The 16,145-nt window shown below is 38.1% G+C and overlaps 1 protein-coding gene and 2 pseudogenes across 1 annotated transcript; all 3 read left to right on the top strand.

The window, feature by feature from the left end:
• The first annotated feature begins 305 nt into the window (after positions 1-305).
• On the top strand, positions 306-5,150 carry LOC108434042 (annotated as a pseudogene).
• Positions 5,151-7,501: 2,351 nt separating this feature from the next.
• On the top strand, positions 7,502-10,764 carry LOC108434041 (extracellular calcium-sensing receptor-like). The gene is made up of 6 exons (XM_017708953.1): positions 7,502-7,716; positions 7,848-8,139; positions 8,285-9,076; positions 9,155-9,379; positions 9,498-9,621; positions 9,857-10,764. The coding sequence occupies exons 1-6, from the start codon at positions 7,502-7,504 to the stop codon at positions 10,762-10,764; spliced, it is 2,556 nt and encodes an 851-aa protein (XP_017564442.1).
• A 2,326-nt stretch (positions 10,765-13,090) lies between these two features.
• On the top strand, positions 13,091-16,145 carry LOC108434039 (annotated as a pseudogene).

Here is a 16,145-nt window from a genome sequence, read left to right as displayed (position 1 = left end):
GTGTAAGGGAATACTCAGTCCATCTAACTTCATTTCACTACAACTGACAGATCCTTCTGGTTGATTCAATTTAGAAATGAGAAAAAAAAGGTAAAAGAAAAATTGAGGCCTTATTCGTTCAGATCAGTGCTGCTCATATTTGGTAGTGACTCCTCCTTTGACTATGGCCCAACAGCATAATATTAGCATAGAGGATTTGCATTTCTGTCTGTATAAATATCACAAGTTGTTTCTGTCCAACCAGCTTAAACATCAGACCTTGCATATACTTAGTCAATATCTCGACTCAATATTTGAATGGGTGTATGGAGTCTGACTTTGCAGTTTTGCATGTGATATTGATCATTATTAATTTATCAATAACGAATGGGACTTTCTGTAGCCTGCGGGGAGAGCCTGTATACCCACAACTTTCTAAGGATGGTGACATCGTAGTTGGAGGGATTTTCCCCTTCCATAGGACTTGGGAAATGTCAGACATGTCCTATACAATCAAGCCATCACCACTTAAGTGTGTGAGGTAAGTAGCAAGACACACTGAGATGTTTGTATGTTAAACAAATATGTATTATTTTACACTGTCATATTAAACCGTACTAATCCAAAAACGTCTGTACATGTCTGTTCTTTTTCTAAATCAAGTCTTGATTTCAGACCCTTCCAGTTTTCACAGTCCTTGATTTTTGCAATAGAAGAGATCAACAACAGCTCCTTTTTACTCCCTGGAGTCTCACTGGGCTACAAGATCTATGACACATGCAGTTCCTCAGCGATGGGAGTTAGAATGGCTATGGCACTTATTAATGGAAATGACAACTCAAACTTGGATGAGCCCTGCACAAAGCCAACACAGGCACAAGCCATAATTGGCGAGTCATATTCATCAGTATCAACAGCTAGTGCAAACAGTGTTGGATCTTTCGGCATTCCCTTGGTAAGCATTTAAGCATTTTTTTCAGTTTTATAATTACTGTGTGAAATAATTCTTAAGGTTACTTTTAATATTAAATTCAGTTAATATGAAGCTTTAAAAATATGACTGAAAATAACTTTAGACATACCCATATGAATCTGTTTTTAGATCAGTCACTCTTCAACCTGTGAGTGTCTCAGTGACAAAACAAAATATCCATCATTTCTGCGCACTATTCCCAGTGATTACTACCAGAGCAGAGCACTGGCACATTTGGTGAAGTATTTTGGCTGGACCTGGGTGGGGGCAATCAGAAGAGATGATATTTATGGTAACAGTGGAATGGCTGCATTCACTGAAGCTGCAGAGCAGTTGGGCATTTGTTTAGAATATTCCCTTCCATTTTTTAGAACCTACTCACAAGAAAAAGTGCTGAGAATAATCCAGCAGATCAAAAGCTCTACTTCTCGAGTGATTGTGGCATTTGTCGCTTACTTTGACTGGGAGATTTTGCTGAATGTCTTTTATGAACACAACATTACTGGATACCAGTGGGTGGGAACTCAAGCTTGGATCTCTGATTCAACTGTAGCCATAATGGATGAGCACAAAATACTACAGGGAGCCATAGGGCTGGTTATCCCCAATACAACAACAACAGGTCTGAAGGAATTCATTCTGGATATATATCCACTGAAATCTGTGGGTAGCACCATCTTTACTGAATTCTGGGAGGCTTTGTTTAAGTGCAAATATACAGTGCAGAATGACTCAGAAGGCACAACAGTGTGCACAGGACAGGAGAAGCTCTCTGAAATGGAAGATGCCTTTACAGACATGACACTAATGCCTGTTTTCAGTAATGTGTATAAGGGTGTGTATGCTGTTGCCCATACTCTACATGACCTTCTTGGCTGCACGCAATCATGTCCTACAAAGAAGCAGCCTGATCCTCTCACAGTAAGTTTCAAGTCTGACTGAGTACAGACTTAAAAGCTTTGTCAAATGCATGTACACTAATTCAGAAATTAGTAAAAATGCTGTATTTTTATGGAGGACTGTTACGTTCTTCAAATGTTGTAACTGATTGTATTTTAATTTTTTGTCAGTTTCTAGAACATCTGAAAAGGGTGCGGTTCAAAACCAAAGAAGGAGAAGAGGTTTATTTTGATAAAAATGGTGACCCTGTGGCTAAATATGAAATAATAAATTTGCAAACTATTGAGGATCACCATGAGTTTGTCACTGTTGGACTTTATGACTTTTCTCTCCCTGCTCACAATCGATTGGCAGTAAATGCAGCCTCCATTGTGTGGGCACAAAATACAAATCAGGTACAGGGATTAAACTGGGTCATACCCTGTAGACACAGATACTTTAGTCAGTAAAAAAAGTTCTGCTGATGCTCAGTTGATTATTAACAGCGTTATATTTATGGTTAGGAGTAGGAGTAGGTTTTGCCCTGAGGTTAAGGTTAGGGTTAGGATTAGGGTTAGGGATAGATTTAATAAAACCTTCCACACTCAACTTCAACTTCAGTTGCATTTAATAGATGTTTAGTTGAATGTTCCTTACATATATAAGATATACTAAGTATCTAAAAAGCATCTAGAGTGCTAAATAAATCCACAATCCAAATCCAAATAAAGTGTTACCTAAAAGTGCACATTGGTCTCAATAAAGTATGCAAACTTTGTGTAATGTTTGAATAATATGTATGAAATGTTTGTTTTTCGGGGTTATTAAAGATTTATTTTGATCACAGGTGCCAGTGTCTGTGTGCAGTGAGAGCTGCCCTCCAGGAACCAGGAAGGCTGTGCAGAAAGGAAAGCCTATCTGCTGCTTTGACTGTATACCATGTGCAGAAGGGGAGATCAGTAATATGACAGGTACAAACATCCACAAAAGCTGAAACAAAGAAAGTATTTTTGGTATTACTGTAATAATAAGTACGTTTGTGATAATTGTAAACTGATTAAAGTCTGAATGTTTTTTCTTCCATATTTTAGACAGAATGACAGGAAAATACCTAATGCATTCCTTCAGTTACTTTCTGTGTGCATCAAACCTTTTTGTTATTTATGTTATCTATCTCTCTTTGACAGACTCGATTAAATGTGAACAATGTCACCAAGACTACTGGTCAAATTTACGCAGGAATGAATGTGTAAAGAAGGAAACTGAATTCTTGTCGTTTGAGGAAACGATGGGAATTTTGCTGACAGCTGTTTCAATTATTGGTGCCTTTATGACAATAATAATAGCAATTATATTCTTCAAACACAAAAATACCCCAATAGTCAAAGCTAACAACTCACAGCTGAGCTTCCTTCTGCTCTTCTCTCTGGCTCTGTGTTTCCTCTGTTCACTTACTTTCATTGGTCGGCCCTCTGAGTGGTCCTGTGTGCTGCGTCACACAGCATTTGGGATCACCTTCGTCCTCTGCATCTCCTGTGTTCTGGGGAAAACAATAGTGGTGTTAATGGCCTTCAGAGCTACACTTCCAGGCAGTAATGTCATGAAATGGTTTGGGCCTCCACAGCAGAGACTCAGTGTTCTTGCTTTCACTTTCATACAGGCCCTAATTTGTGTTATTTGGTTAACAACATCTCCTCCTTTCCCCGTCAAAAATCTAAAGCACTACAAGGAAAAGATCATTCTAGAATGTCAGTTAGGTTCAGCAGTAGGTTTCTGGGCTGTGCTGGGTTATATAGGATTTCTGGCTCTTTTGTGTTTTATTTTGGCTTTTCTAGCACGGAAGCTGCCTGATAAGTTTAATGAAGCCAAGTTCATCACATTCAGCATGCTCATATTCTGTGCAGTTTGGATCACCTTTATCCCAGCTTATGTCAGCTCTCCTGGAAAGTTCACTGTAGCTGTGGAGATATTTGCTATTTTGGCCTCAAGTTTTGGTTTGTTATTCTGTATCTTTCTTCCTAAGTGTTATATAATTATACTGAAACCAGCAAAGAACATAAAAAATCAAATCATGGGTAACGTTCCAGTTAAGTGAGCTGCAGGTTCACCATTAATATGATTTTACATAATGCACATGACCCTAATAACTCTATTATTCTTCTTCCTTTTTTTTACCATTTTAAAACTTATTTTAAATGAGAATAAATAATATTGGTTTTAGCAAATATCTGCATAATTTTAATGATGTGAACTATATTACAGCACAAGTGATGTATTTTAGTTGTATTAAATGAGTCCAAATCAAATTTCCTTGTAATATTATGTATACCTTGAGATATTTAACAAAGAAACTGAAAGAAGAATAAATCTTGTTATCTATTAAGTGTTTCCCATTGTTAAAAAACAATACACACATACTAAAAAAGAACTCATGTTGAGTTTTAATGCATTTTAAAGTTGGAAATTTCAGTTTAGTCACAAAACTAGAGGGTCCAAAAAAGAAACTATAACAGATGACAATTTCAGGCTTTGCAGGGTAACTTGCAGTTGTGCAAAAACACCAGATTTCTGGTTTATTACCTGGTTTATTTCCTCTTAACTCCTTAATGTGACTCCCTTTAATTATCACTAATTATTATACATATTGCTGCTTTAAATAATGTAGTGGTCATCTTTTATACAACTTTCAGGAGCTCTGGAGCAATCCTGAATAGGCAAAGGCTTACCAAACAGGACAGAGTCCATCACAATTGTGTATTTGGTAAAACAGGCTAGCACAGAAGGCTAGTGGTGCTGCATCTTTTAATTCAGTATAGGTTGCAGAATGTTCCAGTTTTCACTTGATTTTTGCAATAGAAGAGATTAACACCAATTCCTCTTTACTCCTTGGTGTCACAGTAGGTTACAAGATCTATGACACAAACAGTTCCACATATATGGGGGTTAAATAGCTATGGCACTTGTTAATGGAAATGTGAACTCAATATTGCATGAGCAATCCACAAACCCAGTCCAGGTGTAACCCATAATTGGCGAGACATATTCTTTAGTATCAAAGGAATTTCGGGCCTTTCAGCATTTATGTAGTAAACATATAAACAATTTTATCAGTATCATAATTACTAGGTAAAATCATTTCTGTACTTACTTAAATGTTAAAGGCAGTTAACATCTGGCATAAAAAGTACAATTGAGCGTAATCCCTAACATACCTGTGTGAATGTGTTTTTAGATCAGTCATGATGCCACCCATGAGTGTCTCAGTGACAAAAAGAAATACCCCTCATTTTTGCACACTGTTCCCAGTGATTACTTCTAGAGCAGAGCACTGGTAGAGATGGTCAAGCACTTTTTCTGGACTTGGGTGGGCGCAGTCAGAAGAGATGATGACTATGATAACAGTTGGGCATGTGCATCAAATATTTCTTTCCATTGTTTAGAACCAAGAAATATAACACAAGAAAAAGTGCTGACAATAATCCAGCAAATCAAAATCTCTACTTCTTGAGCAACATGTGTCACTCACTATGAGTTGCAGATTTATTATTTGTACTATAATAATGTATTTTATGAGCACAACATTACTGGATACCAGTGGGTGGGAACAGAAGCTTGGATATCTGATTCAACTGAAGCCAGACTGGACAAGTACAAAATACTGCAAGGAGCCATAGAGCTAGCTATGTTCAATTCAATAGTGACAGGTCTGAAGGACTTCATTGTGGATATAAATTTGCTGCAGTCTGCAGGCAGTGCCATTTTTACTGAATTCTAGGAGGCTTTGATTGATTGACAGCTTCTGCATCAAACATAACTGCCTTCATAATGTGGGCACAAGCAGACTGTAAAAGCTGTGGCATAGGTGGAACAAGAAAATCTGAACAAGAAGCTTGTGAGTTAGAAGCTGACTTCAACATTTTGTTAATATTATAGTCAAAATGCTAAACAAACAGGAATCTGACCATAAACCGTACAAATGAGAAGCTGCTACAAGGCTGCGATTTTAAGGTTCAGGGCCAGGTTCTTGGTCAGAATCTCCCTTTTCAGGTTCATACAAGTGAGGCCGTGTTTATGTGATCCGATTTCCAGCCTGGGCCATACTGAGGTGCTTGTGGATTTGATTTCTCTTTGTTACCAGCTAATTGAAGGTTTTGCATTTCAATTATATTGTTAACACAAAGCTAAAGTCAGCTTCTGTCTCACCAGCTTCTCATTCAAACTTTCCCGTTTTGCTTTAAATGTTGCAGCAGGCAATTTAATAACTTATGCAACATTTAAAGTAGAACAGAAAATGTAAATGTGCATCTCCAAAATGATTTGAATTGGAGTTCAAGAAAAATCATACTGGAATGTTATCTCCCTTTTTGCAGGGGTGCAAATGCCCTACAATGGGAGAAAGGCTGTTAGGGGTCTTGGACACCGGCGGAATCCGCAGCATGATTACATAGAGGCTAATTAAAGTTCTCTTGTTATATTAAATTACAGGACACCACATTTCATATTTTAAAAGCATAAGAATGTGCATTTCTTACATTTTGAACAGTTTTACATTATTTTATTGAGAGAAATTGATTGGCCACTTTTTAATCACACTGTCTCCAGGAGGTGTCGAGAAAGCTGTTTGAGCTTGTCGGCTGGCAAATTCGGAGCCGTATCAGGTCCAATTTTCAAATAAGTCAGCAATAACAATCTCTTGATACAAACTACTGTACTGCATGTCACGTCAACTCAAAAAAAAAAAACAGCCATTTTGATTTAGTTATGTGGAATGGAATGTAGGGTGAACACTCTTCCTCTTGCATCTGAAAACGGGGCATTTACAATTGAGTGCCATCTTCTAGTAGTTATGACGTTACTAAATAGAGTGCTGCAAAGCATGTGAAGTGTGTGAAGGTCAGGTGATTTCACAGTGCACCCTGCAGTGCCCAATAAATGTTGGACAGATGCAAAAGTTGGAAGGCAATCCGATACTTCCTGCTATTATAAAATTTTGAGTAAGGAGGAGAAATACTTTTCTTGGCCTTTAAGCTCTTTCAGATGTTTAAATCTCATCAGTTTCTAAAATATCTGAAAATGGCGCACTTCATAAACAAAAACGTAGAAGAGGTTTATTTGCATAAAAATGACCCTGTAGCTAAATATGAGTGAGTCCTTGATCTATTAAAATTACCATGAGTTTCTATGGGTGAAAAGCCAGTTCAGTGAGTTGCACACTCACTGTTCATATGTCCTTTTATAAAGCACATGGTGAATTAAAAATCATATTGTTTTAAAAGAGAATGCTATCGATGTTTAAAAATGTCTGCATTATTCAAACTTAGATGGGCACAAGCACAAGCACACTGGTTAGGACAGGATAAAACACAAGCTCGTTATGCAGGCTTTTGCAGAAGAAATACTGCCAAATGTGATCTCTATACAGCAAAAAAAAAAAAACACTGCTCCAAAAACATACACGAAAAAAAACAACAACAACAATGGCACAAGAGGAAAAAAAAGTGCTACTCATATTTGAAAGTCACACCTCCTTTCACTGTAGGGCAGCGATGCAACATTACGCAGAGGATTTGCAACTGTATAAATATCACAAATCATTTCTGTCCAACCAGTGGAAACATCAGACCTTGCACACACTCAATCATTATCTCTACTCAGGTGTTTAATGGGTGGATGGAGTCTATCTTTACTCTCTTGCATGTGGTGATGGCCATCATCAACTTTTCGAGAACAAATGGGACTTTCTGTAGCCTGCAAGGAGAACCTGCATACCCACAACTTTTTAAAGATGGTGATATTACAGTTGGAGGGATTTTCCCCTTCCATAGAAGTTGGGAAATTACAGATGTGTCCTATGTGGTCAAACCATCACCACTGAACTGTGTGAGGTAAGTAGCAAGAAAAACTGATATTTTCATACATTGAATGAATATGTAATATATAATATATAATAACTACATTAAACAGTTGTAGATTTGATCTTGAAAATGTCTGTGTGTATCTGTTGTTCCAAATCTAGTCTGGATTTCAGAAGCTTCCAGTTTTCACAGTCCTTGATCTTTGCTATAGAAGAGATCAACAACAGCTCTTCTTTACTCCCTGGAGTCTCACTGGGCTACAAGCTCTATGACACATGCAGTTCCACAGCTATGGGGGTCAGAATGGCTATGGCATTTATTAATGGAAATTTGAACTCAAAATTGGATGAGCCCTGCACAAAGCCAACACAGGTGCAAGCCATAATTGGCGAGACATACTCATCAGTGTCAATGGCTATTGCACAGAGCATAGGACCTTTCAGCATCCCCTTAGTAAGCAATTAAGCAAGCTATATATATGTATATATAACCATTAGGTACAATTATTCCCGAAGTTACCTTTCATGTTGTTAAATAGAGTGAATATTTGGCAATAAACTATCATAATCCTTGACTTACCTTTGTGAATCTGTTTTAGATCAGTCACTATGCCACCTGCGAGTGTCTCAGTGACAAAACAAAATATCCCTCATTTCTGCGCACTATTCCCAGTGATTACTACCAGAGCAGAGCAATGGCAGAGATGGTCAAGCACTTTGGCTGGACCTGGGTGGGGGCAATAAGGAGAGATGATGATTATGGTAACAGTGGGATGGCTGGATTTACTGCAGCTGCAGAACAGTTGGGCATTTGTTTAGAATATTCCCTTCCATTTTTTAGAACTTACTCACAAGAAAAAGTGCTGAGAATAATCCAGCAGATCAAAAGCTCTACTTCTCGAGTGATTGTGGTATTTGCAACTCATTGGGACTTGGAGATTTTGCTGAATGTATTTTATGAGCACAACATTACTGGATACCAGTGGGTGGGAACTGAAGGTTGGATCTCTGATTCAACTGTAGCCAGACTGGATAAGCACAAAATACTGCAAGGAGCCATCGGGCTAGCAATACCCAAAACAACAGTGATGGGTCTAAAGGAATTCATTCTGGATATAAAACCACTACAGTCTGCAGGCAGTGCCATTTTTACTGAATTCTGGGAGGCTTTGTTTAAGTGCAAATATAAAGTGGAGAATGACTCAGAAGACACAACAGTGTGTACAGGACAGGAGAAACTGTCTGAAACAAACAACGCCTTCACAGACATGTCTCTGATGCCCATTTTCAGTAGTGTGTATAAAGCAGTTTATGCTGTTGCCCATACTCTACATGACCTTCTTGGCTGCACACGAACATGTCCTACAAAGAAGCAGCCTGATCCTCTCACTGTAAGTTGAAAGTCTGTTCAGGTAGAGATCTTAAAGCTTTAGCGATACATGTAGCTGAACTTTGTTAAATTTCATCAGTTTCTAGAACATCTGAAAAGGGTGCGCTTCAAAACCAAAGAAGGCGAAGAAGTTTACTTTGATAAAAATGGTGACCCTGTGGCTAAATATGAATTACTAAACTGGCAAACTATTGAAGATCAACATGAGTTTGTCACTGTTGGACTTTATGACTCTTCTTTCCCTGCTCACAGTCGATTAGCAGTAAAAATGGCCTCTATTGTGTGGGCACAAAATAAAAATGAGGTAAAACTAAACTTCAGACTCTCAAGTATACAAGACTTAACATTTCATGATGTGTTTGTATGATATGTATAAACAAAATGTTTAATTTTTAGGTTATAAAGATTTACTTTGATCACAGGTGCCGGTGTCTGTGTGCAGTGAGAGCTGCCCTCCAGGCACCAGGAAGGCTGTGCAGAAAGGAAAGCCTATCTGCTGCTTTGACTGTATATCATGTGCTGAAGGAGAGATCAGTAATATGACAGGTACAAACAATCACAAAAGCTGAAACAAAGAAAGTGTTTTTGGTATTATTGCTGTAACTACAAAGTATACTAGACCACTTCTGATAACTATGTCTAAACTGATCAATGCTTAGAAGCTTTTATTTATTTTTCTAGAAGTCAGAGGATAATGGCAACTTTATATGTAATGAAATCCTCCAATTATTTTCCCAGTTCACCTAACTTTTTATGTTATTTATTTATCTCTTTCTGACAGACTCAATTAAATGTGAACAATGCTATCAAGACTACTGGTCAAATACACACCGGAATGAATGTGTAAAGAAGGAAACTGAATTCTTGTCATATGAGGAAACAATGGGAATTTTGCTGACAGCTGTTTCAATTATTGGTACATTTATAACAATAATAATAGCAATTATATTCTTTAGGTATAAAAATACCCCAATAGTCAAAGCAAACAACTCAGAGCTGAGCTTCCTGCTGCTCTTCTCTCTGGCTCTGTGTTTCCTCTGTTCACTTACTTTCATTGGTCGGCCCTCTGAGTGGTCCTGTGTGCTGCGACACACAGCGTTTGGGATCACCTTCGTCCTCTGCATCTCCTGTGTTCTGGGGAAAACAATAGTGGTGTTAATGGCCTTCAGAGCTACACTTCCAGGCAGTAATGTCATGAAATGGTTTGGGCCTCCACAGCAGAGACTCAGTGTTCTTGCTTTTACTCTCCTACAGGTCCTTATTTGTGTTATTTGGTTAACAACATCTCCTCCTTTCCCCTTCAAAAATCTAAAGCACTATAAGGAAAAGATCATTCTAGAATGTCAGCTAGGTTCTGCAGTAGGTTTCTGGGCTGTACTGGGTTATATTGGACTCTTGGCTCTACTGTGTTTTATTTTAGCTTTTCTGGCTCGGAAGCTGCCTGATAAGTTTAATGAAGCCAAGTTCATCACATTCAGCATGCTCATATTCTGTGCAGTGTGGATCACCTTCATCCCAGCTTATGTCAGCTCTCCTGGAAAGTTCACTGTAGCTGTGGAGATATTTGCTATTTTGGCTTCAAGCTTTGGTTTATTATTCTGCATCTTTCTTCCAAAATGTTACATAATCATAATGAAACCAGAGAAGAACACTAAAAAATCAATTATGAATAAGGTGCCTGTTAAGTGAGTTTTTTTTTTCCCCTCCAAAAATAAATGTTTATTGAATTTACTGAAAATCTGTTTCATGCAATAGCTTTCTGTTTTTGCATGTGTGTGTGTGGTACCACCACACCACCACATTTTTTTTGTCAAAATCTATATATTTTATGCTTTTAAAGTACGTTTCATTAGATCCTTTTTTCCCTTTTCCCCAGAAAATCTGTAAAATGTTCAAAAGATGTATGTGTATTTTTTCAACCTGAAGCCTGATCACTTATTACAAAACCACTTAGGATGAAACACCATGTGTTTTACCACATTAAAAATATCACATTACTAAACTGTTGTATTTTTTTATTAAAATAATCAAAAATCATTTTAAGTTTTTGTTAAATGTCATTAGTATATTAAATCAAACCGTTAAAAAGAAACATTATTTCATAAATGCTACATTAATGCTGTACAGAGTATGTGTTGTCTTCAGTGTAAACTAGGAACACATCTGCATGTTTAAGCCAGTTAAAGTTCCTTTCCTCTCCCCCCTTTACACAAATAAGGTCTAACTTCAGGTCAAGCTCCCCTTATAAGCTGTTTTAATGAATTCTCCAATGTTGAGTGTATGTTGTTAGTTTGAGACAATACAAGTTGGATATTCAACTTTTTGAACAGTCGTTGGGCAGATATTTGGCTTTTAATTTTGGGATTTTTTGTCTTTGCATCAATTTAGGTTATCAATAAAGCTGAACTGCAAAATACTGTAACATTCAAGGTTCTAAGAAAAAACTCAGACAACTTGAAGTTACGAGTCATAATGCAGCTTTATTTTTAATTTATTAATTTATTGAAACAATGTGAGAAGAAACACAGCCTCGCCAGCACTAACAGCTAAAAACACAACCTACTCTGGACAATGGACAATAAAACTCTGCTCTGAAAAATCCACATCCATGCATACTCAGGCTCTTCAACATAAAAAGTCCTCGTAAGAATGAACCTAAAAAAGCCAAAAAACAACAAAAATATTTTGTGTCTTTGAAAAAGCTGAACAAATTACACCACGGCTTGTCAGCCTATTACTGAACTATATTTATACTTTTTAATTGCACTGCTGAAATGTGGAGATATATATCACTTCAGCTCGGGCGCCTGACATCCCACTTACCCACAGGGGTGAATTTCACAAACAGTGCTGCACCATTTTGTAACCGTACTAGGGCCGCAATGTATGCCCATTGTACCTCGACTACCTAGATCACCTCAGTGAAGTGCTGGTTAAGCAGTGAATGCACTGTGCTATTACCCCCTACCCTGTCACTAAGAAGGCTAGCAGTCCTGGTATACAGCGTGAAGCCGTACTGTGAGCACCACACCTCTCTGTGAGGAAAGAAGCTAGCCTGGAGATTTGGATTTTACAGCAGATGAAGCCGCAGATTTTCTGAACGACTTTCCAGAGCCCAAAAAATGGTTTTCAGGATTGTCATTGTTGTGTTGCACTGCAGAGAAAATCGCTTTCCACTAAACATTGACAAAGTAAATACGTTGAACACTTCTGCCATGATAGGGAGCCCTAGAACTTTGCCATGCAGGAGGAGAAAATGCAGTAGTGAAAGTACCTATGAGCTCACCTGTACACTAGAACTGGAGTTATAACCTTAATATACTGTGCAAGACAGGACAGAGCTGCTTATTCTTACTTAGGCCTTTCAAGTATAGCATTCTGAACAAAAAGTATAGTAATCTGAACGCACCAGTGGCGTCAAGTCAAAGATGGAGTGTTAAAAATGTTACTTGCATCTCCATTCCAACTCATTATTCCAGAGAGTATGCATTTTCAAAATAGAAAATGTTACAGATCATAACAGATCCACTTGTACCAGCACAGCATACACTAACACACCACCACCACGTCAGTGTTACTGCAGTGCTGAGAACAATCCACCACCCAGAGAAAAAAAGGTGGAACAACACAGTCTGCCTAGGCTTGGCTGTTGCAACCTTTGCTGTAATGTTGAAAATGTAGCTTGCGTTGATTTATGAGATGCATCATGACACGTTTTAGATTTCAATGACACAGGAAATCGTGTTTGCATAACCAAAGTGAATTAAAGGAAACAACCAAAAAGAACAATAAAGACACTACAGAAACCACGTAAGACACGGAGGCCTCCCTTCAGATTACTGCTGCTCACATTTGACAGTCACACCTCCTCTGACTGCACTTAACCAGCATAATATTTCCACAGAGGATTTGCCTTTCCACTATAAATACCACAAATACTTCCTGTCTAAGAGGGTGAAAAATTAGACTTGGAACACATGCAATCTGAATCTGTACTCAATAACTGGATAAGTGAATGGAATCTCTTTTTACTCTTTTGCAGGTGGTAATGACCATCGTCAATTTTTCTAGGGCTAATGAGACTTGTAGCCTCCAAGGTGAATCTGCAGACCCACAACTTTCAAAGGATGGACATATCATAATTGGAGGAATTTTCCCCTTTCACAGCAACTGGGAAATCTCAGACTTGTCCTTTACAGTCAAGCCTAACCCACCGAAATGCAGGAGGTAAGCAGCAAAAGCAAATGGGCGTTTCACAAATTCATTAACATTGTATTATATTAGCGTAGTATAAAAAAAAAGAAAAAAAACATACACATCAGTAATGGTTTCATACAAAAATAATTTCTCTTGCATTTCCCTCTAAATGTTTATTGTGCAGTCTTGATTTCAGAGCCTTCCAGTATTCACAGTCCTTGATCTTTGCAATAGAAGAGATCAACAACAGCTCCTCTTTACTGCCTGGTGTCTCACTGGGCTACAAGATCTTTGACTCCTGCAGTTCCGCGACTATGGGGGTTAGAATGGCCATGGCACTCGTTAATGGAAATGAGAAGACAGTCTTGAATGAGCACTGCACAAAGCCAGCCCAGGTGCAAACCATAATTGGTGAGACATACTCATCAGTTTCAATGGCCATCGCAAAGAGTGTTGGACCTTTCAGCATTCCCATGGTACAATTCTTTTTAAGTTATTAATTTGATAATTATTGCGAGTCTGAAGAAATGTTCAGCTCTAAAATCATGCAACAGTACTACTTGTAACACTACCTGGAAGCATCCCAGTTAACAGTGCACAATATATTAATGATTAAACGTGATGACTGAAAAACCTATTTGAATTTGTTTTAGATCAGTCACTATGCCACCTGCAACTGTCTTAGTGACAAAAGGAAATATCCATCATTTCTCCGCACAATTCCCAGTGATTATTACCAGAGCAGAGCACTGGCAGAGATGGTGAAGCACTTTGGCTGGACCTGGGTGGGCGCAATAAGAAGAGATGATGATTATGGTAACAGTGGAATGGCTACATTTACTGAAGCTGCAGAACAGCTGGGCATTTGTTTAGAATATTCCCTTCCATTCCTTAGAACCTACTCACAAGAAAAAGTGCTGAAAATAATTCAGCAGATCAAAAGCTCTACTTCAAAAGTTATTGTAGGATTTCTCGATAACTGGGACCTGGAGATTTTGCTTCATGTGTTTTTTGAACACAACATAACTGGATATCAGTGGGTGGGAACTGAAGCCTGGATCTTTGATCCAGTACTGGCTGCACTGGATAAGCACAACATACTTCAGGGAGCCATAGGACTAGCTATACCCAAAACAACAGTGACTGGTTTAAAAGACTTCATTCTGGATATACACCCACTGAAATCCGCAGGCAGTGCCATTTTTACTCAGTTCTGGGAAGCTCTGTTTAAATGTAAACATAACATGCAGAACGACACAAAAGACACGACAATGTGCACAGGCAAAGAAAACGTGTCTGAAGTACAAAACACATTTACAGACATGTCCTTGATGCCAATTTTCAGTAATGTGTATAAAGGAGTATATGCTGTTGCCCATACTCTACACAAACTTCTCCACTGCACCAAAAAATGTTCTACGTTGAAGCAGCCTGATCCTTTCACAGTGAGTTTATAGTCTCATTAAGCACAGATCTGCACTCAGCCATAAAACATTTAGTTAAATAACCAGTAAAAATGCTATTCTTTTTATTCTTGTAAGTTTCTAGAACAACTAAAAAGGGTGCGTTTCACAACCAAAGAGGATGAAGATGTTTTCTTTGACGAAAATGGTGATCCTGCTGCAAAATATGAGATAATAAACTGGCAGACAACTAAAAAACACAAATTTGTCACTGTTGGGTTTTATGACTCCTCTTTTCCTGCTCACAATCGATTAATGATAAATATGGCCTCTATTGTGTGGGTACAAAATAGTAGCCAGGTGAGTATAACAGAGAAACTTGCATGAATAAATGCAAACCACATGAACATTTTTAGGCAAATGAACATTTTCCTTTATCACAGGTGCCGGTGTCTGTGTGCAGTGAGAGCTGTCCTCCAGGCACCAGGAAGGCTGTGCAGAAAGGAAAGCCTATCTGCTGCTTTGACTGTATACCATGTGCTGAAGGAGAGATCAGTAATATGACAGGTACTGATATGAGAAAGGGGAATAAAACATGAAATACTGTCTGTATTATTACGATTAAATCAAATTTTGGGAGAATTACATAAAATGGTTCAAATACAAATGTTTTAAGACAAAGTCAAGTTTGTAACTGACACTGTAATTTCACTAAATGTTGTAATTGTATTATCTCATGTTGTCTCTACATTCAATAACATTTGACAGTCTTTTTGTCTTCTCTTTTCTCTTTCACTCTCTGACAGATTCAATTAAATGTAAACAGTGTAACGAAGATTTGTGGTCAAATCCACGCAAGGACAAATGTGTAAAGAAGGAAATTGAATTCCTCTCCTATGAGGAAACAATGGGAATTTTGATAACAATTGTTTCAATTATTGGTGCCATTATGACATTAACAATATTAATCATCTTCTTTAGATATAAAAATACCCCGATAGTTAAAGTCAACAACTCAGAGCTGAGCTTCCTTCTGCTCTTCTCACTGACTCTGTGTTTTCTCTGTTCACTTACATTCATTGGTCGGCCCTCTGAGTGGTCCTGTGTGCTGCGTCACACAGCGTTTGGGATCACCTTCGTCCTCTGCATCTCCTGTGTTCTGGGGAAAACAATAGTGGTGTTAATGGCCTTCAGAGCTACACTTCCAGGCAGTAATGTCATGAAATGGTTTGGGCCTCCACAGCAGAGACTCAGTGTTCTTGCTTTCACTCTCATACAGGTCCTAATTTGTGTTCTTTGGTTAACAACATCTCCTCCTCTCCCCTTCAAAAATCTAAAGCGTTACAAAGAAAAGATCATCCTAGAATGTCAGTTAGGGTCAGCTATAGGTTTCTGGGCTGTGCTGGGTTATATAGGATTTCTGGCTCTTTTGTGTTTTGTTTTAGCTTTTCTAGCACGGAAGCTGCCTGA

The sequence above is a fragment of the Pygocentrus nattereri genome, chromosome 7, assembly GCF_015220715.1.
Source record: "Pygocentrus nattereri isolate fPygNat1 chromosome 7, fPygNat1.pri, whole genome shotgun sequence".
In the NCBI taxonomy this organism is placed as follows: domain Eukaryota; kingdom Metazoa; phylum Chordata; class Actinopteri; order Characiformes; family Serrasalmidae; genus Pygocentrus; species Pygocentrus nattereri.
The sequence above is the reverse complement of the archived record's forward strand: the minus strand, read 5'-3'. Positions and strand labels throughout refer to the sequence as shown.